The sequence below is a fragment of the Charadrius vociferus genome, unplaced genomic scaffold (assembly GCF_000708025.1).
Source record: "Charadrius vociferus isolate BGI_N301 unplaced genomic scaffold, ASM70802v2 scaffold333, whole genome shotgun sequence".
Lineage (NCBI taxonomy): Eukaryota > Metazoa > Chordata > Aves > Charadriiformes > Charadriidae > Charadrius > Charadrius vociferus.
This window is the reverse complement of record NW_009647682.1, coordinates 1372296-1381724: the sequence shown is the minus strand read 5'-3', so window position 1 is coordinate 1381724 and position 9429 is coordinate 1372296. Positions and strand designations below refer to the sequence as shown.

General features: G+C 54.9%; 1 protein-coding gene across 1 annotated transcript; it reads right to left on the bottom strand.

Moving 5' to 3' along the window:
- On the bottom strand, positions 1–5480 carry ARL8A (ADP-ribosylation factor-like 8A). Its single transcript, XM_009881326.1, has 6 exons — positions 5397–5480; positions 4525–4598; positions 2871–2964; positions 1614–1681; positions 534–604; positions 1–412 (listed from the first exon to the last, which is right to left on the bottom strand). The coding sequence occupies exons 1-6, from the start codon at positions 5454–5456 to the stop codon at positions 363–365; spliced, it is 417 nt and encodes a 138-aa protein (XP_009879628.1). The 5' UTR covers positions 5457–5480; the 3' UTR covers positions 1–362.
- Between the last annotated feature and the right edge of the window lie 3949 nt (positions 5481–9429).

Below are 9429 nucleotides of genomic sequence, written 5' to 3'. Positions count from 1 at the left end.
CCCTCTGCTAGCCTCAGGGAGCCCACAGCCTTTCTACCGCTCACAGGGCCCAGTTTAGTAACAGCGCTATCGCTTAAATTAAAAAAATTAAAATATATATACATATATATATACTGTATACACAGACAACAACAGAACAGTGCCAAAATGGGAGGAAGAGACAGAGAGAGGAGAGGAGAGGAGGGCAGAGTCGGACATTTTCTTTACAATAAAAACAAGGGCTCCACCTCAATGCGAGTGGAGTCTGGGGTCCCCTAAAAATACCCATCTAGAGAGAGAGCTGGAGGGACAGAGCAGGAGAAAGAAGGGGCATGGGCTTGTACAATGGCATCTTCCCAATCCGAGCCGCAGTCAGCGGGATCTCAGCTTCTCCTAGACTTCGAGTGCTGGATAAGCCACTGTAGGGTGATGTCTGTGAAGGCAAGGGGACACTTACAGCCTCTCCCTCCGGCTGTCACCCCCTCCTGTATTTGGGCTAACAGCCTGGGGATGGGCTGCCCCTCGAGCCCCACACTGGAGCTGCCAATACTCACCGATGTTGTCCTTTTCTTTGCAGGAGATGGAGTAGCAACAAATCTCTCGGTCCTGGATGGCGGAGAGGTTCCTGCAGGAGAGGAGCAAGCTCTGGCTGCAGCCCCCTGGGGCTGCGCATCGGCAGCGACAGGAAACACTTTTGGGCAGCCTTTTTTAAGGGTCCCTTTGGACCCTGACTCCAAGACAGGGGACACTTTGGTCATGTCTCCTCAGGCTCTTGGGGACCTGCATGTGGGTTGGGCGAGGACACCAGCACACCGTGCCCATGACTGATGGCTATGCATCATCTGTGGGGGCTACACAACAGGACAGGAGGGACCCGGCCCCAAGGAGAGCCTGGCCATGAAATCACACAGTTTCCCTCCCCAAACCTCGGTTGCACAGCCCTGTGTCGAGACAGGGCAGAGAGGGTTTGGGAGCGGCATAGGGCTGGCAGCATGGGAGCTGCATAGGTGCCCACCAGAAGAGGTCCAAGGAGCAGGCATGGGTGAGCAGAGATGCTGCAACTCAGCGCAGCATCCCAGTCCTCTGGCTGCAGGGGAGGGGACCACTGCCAGCAGCGTGGAGGTGGGCAGGAGGCAGCATCAGCTGCGAAGAGGCCACACGTCGACACGGCAAAGGGTGGTGAGGTAAGGGAGAGGTACATGGATGGTGTCACACGCCGAAGCAGGATCTGACCTCCAAGCACCGAAGGCTGCTGGAGCCGCATCCCCGCACCAGGCAGAGCCACTCTGGAGAGCAGCACCCACACAGAGCCCAGCTCCACTGCCGAGCACTGAGCCGAGCCGGGCCCCAACGCCACCGTGTGGCACAAGGGACACAGCCCTGGCACTGGTGGCCATGGCGCCCAGCTCCTCCCCATCCCCACTAACGTCACCTCTGCCTGCAGATGCCTCAGGATGTCCCCAGCCACGTGTCTCTGCCAGCCCACCACAGGCACCTCAACGCCACCCCGGCTGGGGAAGGAGTAGCGGCAGAGCACGGCAGGGTGACTGTGCTGGTGGGGACACAGCAGGAACAGGGGAGGTCACACTGTGTCACAGCCCCACCACGGTCACCCAGGCCACCGGCACACTTACATCTTCTCAATGAGCTCCTTCTCATCCAAGGCACCGGGCAGGTCTCGCTTGTTCCCCAGGACTAGGACCTGCAGGAGGGGAGAGGGGACACTTGATGATCATGGCCACCAGACCAGGCAGGAACCTGTTTCTGCCACCCAGAAGACCGACCCTGCTTGAGATGCAAGACAGTCCTGACCACTTCAACAGGGTGTGCCCAGATGAAGAAAACTCCTTCAGTGGGCAATCAGAAGGCACAGCACTTCAATTAAAAGCCTTAATTAGCCCATACACAGCAGCTCCTGCGTACTCTCTAGTCCCAGTGAGAAGCTGGCCCCACAGCACATCCTCCCTGAAGGGCACCAGCATGTCTCGTGCTATCTAGGACATTCTCCCGGGAGCCTCTTTGAGCAAAAAATCAAGTGAAATGGCTAAACCCGATGGTACCAGGAAGGAGCGAGACGCAGATGCCGTGCAGAACCTGCTCTCTGCAGGCAGCCAGCCCAAAAAAGCAACGGCTGTTTGTACCCTGCACTGATCTCTCCTTACTTCAAGGCTTTTCACATCCACAAAGGCATCCTCAGACTATGCAAGGAAAATAATCACCCGGCGGGACTCGTTCATCCCTCCGGAGTGTGCCACGCGACTGTCATCTGACAAGGACAGCACTGAGGCTGCGGCCGCCTTCCTGGGGTGAGATGGGACCTCTGCAGCAGCACGGTAACGCAGTGTCCCCCAGTTTAAATTTGGAGACTTGTTCTCAAAAAAGAGCACTCAGAACGGCTGCAAATGCAGCTCATTATGTTGGGAACTTAATTTAGTTGGCAGCGAATGTTTGGGATCTGAGCAGGATCCCCAATGAGCTCCTTTCAAAGGATGCCGATTTTGGATGCTCCGTAAGCGTCCCGCCCTGGCACGTGCAGCGTGCCCCACACCACCTCCTGCAAATGTCACAGCCCAGCAGCCACTCTCCTAGGAGACGAGACCTTAATGTCCCACCATAAATAAGGTGCAAATTCATGCAAAAAGACAGATCTCACACATCAGGGGTTTTTTTTGGTCTCTTCTAAAGCTGCCTTCCCTCCTGGTTGGCCCAGCCCTGGGCTAGAAAGCATCATTGCCCAAGCAGTGCAGGGAAAAAGGAGATCCTCCACCAAGGAAGGGGATCCCCCACCTTGAATCTGCTCTGCAAGATGCAAGCCCCTCACTGCTAACCCTGGCAGCCAGCAGCTTGGGGACCACAAGCAGCCGGGGGGACCTAACCAGGCAACAGCTCACCGGGATGCCCTGGAGCTGCGGCTTGTCGAGCAGGTTGTGCAGTTCATTCTTAGAGGCCTCTATCTTCTCCTGGTCGGCAGCATCCACCATGTACCTGCAAGGGAAGGGATACCCCTGAGCGCAGGCACCGAGGTCTCCATGCCCCGGTGCTGTGTTGAGGTCTGTGCTACCACCAAACCTTCCTCACCCGACAGCTGCATCGCTCACCCACCAGTTCCCGGGCCAGTGCATGGACATTGATGGGTAACAGGATCCTTCCCCCAGGACCTCTCTTCCCAAGGAAGGCTGTGGGGTTGAGAGCCCCTCATGTCTCCCAGTGAAGTGGGGGACCTTCCTGTTCCCATCCCTGCAGGGGTCCACCCCGTTGACAGCAGGGACATGGCAGGCAAGGAGAGCCCAGACACTGCCTAGAAAAAAGAAGCTCCAAAACACACGTTGTTCCCAAGTGAGGCTTGTCTGCATGTCGCAGCTCCTTACGGAGACACCCAGAATAGAGGACAAGCGGAGAAGACGAGGAGCTCATGATGAAGAAGAGAAGATGTTGACCCAAGTTCCTGGCAGGGAGAAGGACCTGCACATCCTCTCTACGGGAGCAATCTTGGGCCTGGGGTGTGGAGCAAAGGGCGCGTGAAGCAGCAATGCTTGCTCTGGGCAGACAGGGAAGACTTAGGGAAGGATTTCGATCTTATGGGTGGACACCCATCCTGCAAAGGACAAAAGCAAAGCCAAAACTGGGGAGAGGAACTGATCAAACCAGCCTTTATTTTAAAGATCAAGAAGCTGGAAGAGAAGAAGTGAGAAACACCATCAAGCTTCATCAGGCCTTGTGGGTTTTATTAAAAACAGGAAAAGAGCCTTTAGCTACTGAAGTACTGAACACAGGAAAATGTGTATGGCTGTACTGAGAGAGAGAGGGAAAAATACCACCCAGGCACTGCCACGAGCCTTCGGCACGCTGGATGGGGCGGGAGGGCTGAGGGCAAGATAAACGGGACATGACACAGCTCAAGGCGAGGAAGGCAGACTGGACCGTGACCTGGATGGCCACAGGTCCTTTTGTTTCTTTTCAACCAGATGGGCCACTTTGCAAAAATGATGAAATTATAGAAGGAGGCAGTAAAAGGAGTGAAAAAAACTTTTTTTTCATTTCCAGCAGAACTCACTGTAATAAAAACTGTCAAGGACATGTCCCAACACGGTGACAATCAGCAAGGGCAGGACCAGACAGTGCTGTCCCAACAAACAGGACAAGTGGTCCCTCACTCCTCTTCACCTGCCAGACCTACAGTTGGGAAGGGCAGTACGGAAACCCAGCCCTCCAAAATCTCAGGGCATTGTCAGTTGGTGAAGATCACATATATCTAATGTTCTGGTTCTTGTCCTTAGGCAGCCTGCTTCCCATGAGTGTCTTCCAAGTCTCATCCCCAGCCTGGGTCGTGTTTACTGCAATGTTTGCAAGCAGGGGACATGCAGGGACACTCAAAAGACTTGCTGACAGTCAGCAGTGGGTGTTGCAGCAAAGGCACTGGCAGCTTCCCCAGCTCAGCCCTGCCCAGCACCCTTGGGTGGGCTGATGGGACTGTGCCCCCACCCCCTGGCAGGGCTCAGCATTGGCACATGAGTGATGGGGCTCTCGGCTCCCGGCGATACTCACACGATGGCACTCACTCCACGGCAGTACCGCTCCCACATGCTGCGAAACCGTGGCTGGCCACCTATGTCCCAGAGCTGTGACAGGGAGAAGGCAGCGTTACCCCACCATCCTGCCCACCACCCTGCCCACAACCCTTCCCCACACAGCCACAGCACCAGGCATGCACTGAAACCACCCCTATCCCCTCCTCTTCAGCTCAAACCTAACGAGGAAGCTCAGGTCTCAATAAAGAAAGGAGACATCTCAGGAAGGGCAGCTGGAGGGTGCTGAACGCCTCCTGCAATGTGCCTCTGCTGGCACTGGGGGACCACCTGGCAGAAGCTGGGGTGCGCCTCCCTGTGCTCACTGCACCTCCTGGCCTTCCACTGATGCACTTGCCATTTCAAAACACTCAGCACGCTCTTGGAAATGTTTCTGCAGCAGGCAGAGATCTCCAATCAGCTTTTCAAGGCCATCCCATTGATATCTCCTAGTCCAAACCGAGGCCCTTGAAAGATCCAGAAGGGGCAGAAACCTCCTCTTCCTTTGTTCTTGAGGCAGAGACCACCACTGAAAGCCATGACCTGTCTTTCCCAGCACTCCCTCCTTCAGCAAGGTGACCACATCCATGAGTCCCCACCAGCAAACCAGAGGTATGAGAAAACCTCCAGCTTTGCAGCCTGGATTGGTTCTTACTGCAGAGGTCTGGATCTCCTACATCCCTTCCCACCATCTCCTCCGGTGGGTACCTGCAGAAACCTAACAGGGCAGATCTTCCCAACTGCAGCTGGGGCTGCTGGCATCTTTCAACCTCCAGCAGAAGTGCCACCAGTCTCCCTTCACCCCACCTTTCATCCCAAGAGCCCACACTGGTGATAACATCTGCACCTTACCTTTATGGTAACGTTCCCCTTGGTGATCTTCCTCATGTTAAAGCCCACTGTCGGGATCATGTCTTCGTTGAACTGTCCTGACTGCAACAAACAAGGTGAACAAGGTGAGCATTAGGAGGCAGGGAACCCCCGCCAGCCTGCCCTGAGCAGGGCAGCGAGGCTGACAGCTTGCCTAGAAATAACCCCAAACACTCTGCCAGCCCAGCAGCAGGCATGGTGTGACCCTCCTCCTGGTCCACACCAGGAGCAAAATTAGAGCCAAGGAGATAAAATGCCTGAAGGAGAAAAATGCTGCTGTGGCTGTATGGGGTGCAGGGTGCCCTGGGTGGCCCTGTGAAGCCCCCAGCCCCACAGCGAGCTGCCGCCCCCAGCCCCAGCCTGCTGCCATCTCAGTGGGGTGGCAGAGGCTTGCCCATCCCTGCCCTTTCCAGGTGGGATTCCCAAGCCCTTCGCAGGAGGAGGCAGAGACCTTCCTCCTCTGCAGTGACCTCAGGTCAGCCGTGTAAGGCCCAAACCTCTCCCGCAAAGCCTGTTGGCAGCCCCGCAAGGAGCTGGGGCGCAGGCAGAGGACGGGCTTCCCGCCCAGGGGAGCCACCTCCTGCATTGGCTCCTTTCTGGTCATGAGTCCTGGGGGCTTTGGCATGTTTCCTGCTTTGGATCATTTACAGCCCAGCCCAAACCAGACTGACTTCTGCTTTCCTACAAGCCTGCCGCCTGCCTGCGCGTGAGAGCCGGGTGCTCGCGCTGGGTGACATGGGGGGATGTAAAGGGTCCCCTCTCCTGCTCCCCAGGAGCTGCCATCATGTGTCCTCCGGCAGTGCAGCTCTGAGCCACGTCAGGCATGAAATGCATGAAATCACTGCAGATTTGCAGCATCCCAGTGCTGCTGAGAAACTAGGTTAGTCTTGTCAGAGTGGTGAACAGGAACAGTCTCTCTGCCGCCGCGGGGAGATGCTGACTCGCCAGCCCACATGCCTGGCACCACACTGGAGGGACAGGACGGCACTGGTCTGCTAAAGCCCACCCCACCTTCCAGTTTGCTGCTCAAATCGCAACACCACGACATGGCCCTGGACTGAGCAGCACAGAGGGATGCTTCATGCAGCCCTGGGGCAGGAGCTGCCACAGCCCTTCACCCTCTGCCCCTAGCAGCCTCCCGCCTGGCAGGCAGCCTCACTGGCACTCAAAACAGGATAATCTTCTTTGGTTTTTAAATGCATCCTTGTGGAAGGCCCTGCTGTGGGATGCCAGGGAAGCCAATGGGGAAGACAGTTTGATAACCAGGATAACACGGTGCTGAGGCCTTTGCCCATTGTTGCCAGAAACCTGCAGGAATCACCAACCGCAGCCGAACTCATCCCAGCAGCTCTTTACTGGCTTAAAATCTCTGTTTCTCTAGGACTTTTCTGGGTTTTCTTTCAGTTAACACAAACCTCAAAAAGGGAAGGCAATTTATGCCATTTTCTGATAAGCAGAATTCTGTGCCTCATTGAGCCAACGGTTCTTCCAGACCCCCCACATCAGCGAGTCCCCAGGGTTTTCCTGACCTCTTCCAACGGTTCTGCAACACGCGCCACTTCCCTTTTTCATTTCTCTTTTGTGTTCATCAGCAAAGCCTGGGAGCCAAGGAGTGTCCAAGCCACAGTGCACCCAGCAACCATGCCGGGGACTGGCGGGGAAGGGCATGGGGGGAGAGGAGGGGAAGCAGAGAGGAATCCCTCTACCACCGTCCGACACAGGGGACGTCTCCTGTGGACTGAAGTCCAACACACAATTTGGCTTTATGGACCAGGTTTTAAGGAATTATCAAGCTTTGATCAGAAGACGTAGAGAGCAACGGCAGAAGAGCTCTCTGAAGCTGCAGGCACCTCCATCGGGGATCCTGGACCACATCACAGGAACCGCTGGCTGTGTGAAAGCCACCTTAGACATGGTTCAGGTGTAATGGCTCTTCTTCCAGGAAAAGATAGGCTGCAGGAGCCAGGAGTCACCTCTGCTTTCCTCTGCCAGAGATGGGAGCGAGCACATCTCCGTAAGCAAAGCACAGCCTTGCTCCCTGCCCTAAATCACAGAATCACAGAATCACAGAATGGTTAGGGTTGGAAGGGACCTCTGGAGATCATCTAGTCCAACCCCCCTGCCAGAGCAGGGTCACCTACAGCACGTTGCACAGGACAGCGGTTGGAAGGGACCTCTGGAGATCATCTAGTCCAACCCTCCTGCCAGAGCAGGGTCACCTACAGCACGTTACACAGGACAGCGTCCAGGCGGGTTTTGAATGTCTCCAGAGTGGGAGACTCCACCACCTCTCTGGGCAGCCTGTTCCAGTGCTCCACTACCCTCAAAGTAAAGAAGTTCCTTCTCATGTTAAGATGGAACTTCCTATGTTCAAGTTTATGCCCATTACCCCTCGTCCTATCACTGGGTGCCACTGAAAAAAGACTACTCCCATCCCCCTGGCATCCTCCCATTAAGTATTTGTATGTATTAATAAGATCCCCCCTCAATCTTCTTTTCTCTAGACTAAAGAGACCCAAGTCCCTCAGCCTTTCCTCATAAGAAAGGTGCTCCAGTCCCCTAATCATCTTTGTTGCCCTTTGCTGGACCCTCTCCAGCAGTTCCCTGTCTTTCTTGAACTGGGGAGCCCAGAACTGGACACAGTACTCCAGATGCGGTCTCACCAGGGCAGAGTAGAGGGGGAGGATGACCTCCCTCGACCTGCTGGCCACACTCTTCTTGATGCACCCCAGGATGCCATTCGCCTTCTTGGCCGCCAGGGCACATTGCTGGCTCATGGTCATCCTGTTGTCCACCAGGACTCCCAGGTCCCTCTCCACAGAGCTGCTCTCCAGGAGGTCAGCCCCCAACCTGTACTGGTGCATGGGGTTATTCCTCCCCAGGTGCAGTACCCTACACTTACCCTTGTTGAACTTCATAAGGTTTCTTTCTGCCCAACTCTCCAGCCTGGCGAGGTCACGCTGTAAGGCAGCACAGCCTTCTGGCGTGTCAGCCACTCCTCCCAGTTTTGTGTCATCAGCAAACTTGCTGATGGTACACTCTATCCCTTCATCCAGATCATTGATGAATATGTTGAACAAAACTGGGCCCAGTACTGACCCCTGAGGGACACCACTTGTTACTAACCTCCAACTAGACTCTGCGCCACTAACCACAACCCTCTGAGCTCTATCTGTGAGCCAGTTCTCAATCCACCTCACCGTCCATTCATCTAAGCCACACTTCCTAAGCTTTCCTGTGAGGATGATGTGGGAGACAGTGTCGAAAGCCTTGCCAAAGTCAAGGTAGACAACATCCACTGCCCTCCCCTCATCCACCCATCTAGTTACTTTGTCATAGAAGGCTATCAGATTAGTCAGACATGACTTCCCCTTGGTGAATCCATGTTGACTACTTCTGATAATCTTCTTTTCATCCAGGTGCTTTGAGATGACTCCCAGAACAAGCTGCTCCATCATCTTCCCAGGGATGGAGGTGAGGCTGACCGGCCTGTAGTTTCCCGGGTCATCCTTCCTGCCCTTTTTGAAGACTGGAGTGACATTGGCTATCCTCCAGTCCTCAGGCACCTCACCTGTCCTCCAGGACCTTTCAAAGATAATGGAGAGAGGCCCAGCAATGACTTCCCCCAGCTCCCTCAGCACCCGAGGGTGCATCCCATCAGGCCCCATGGATTTATGTATATCCAATTTATCTAACTGATCTTTAACGTGTTCCTTGTTAACCAAGGGATAGTCTTGTTTCCCCCAGACTTTCTCTGTTACCTGCAAAGTCTGGGTCTCACAAGGACTGGCCCGAACAGTGAAGACAGAAGCAAAGAAGGCATTTAGCAACTCCGCCTTCTCTGCATCATCCGTCACCACAGCACCTGTCTCATTCAACAACGGGCCCACATTTTCCCTAGTTTTCCTTTTGTCTCCTATATACTTAAAGAAACCCTTCCTGTTGGCCTTGACATCCCTCGCCAGGTTCAATTCCAAGGCTGCCTTGGCTTTCCTTGTTTCCTCCCTGCATACCT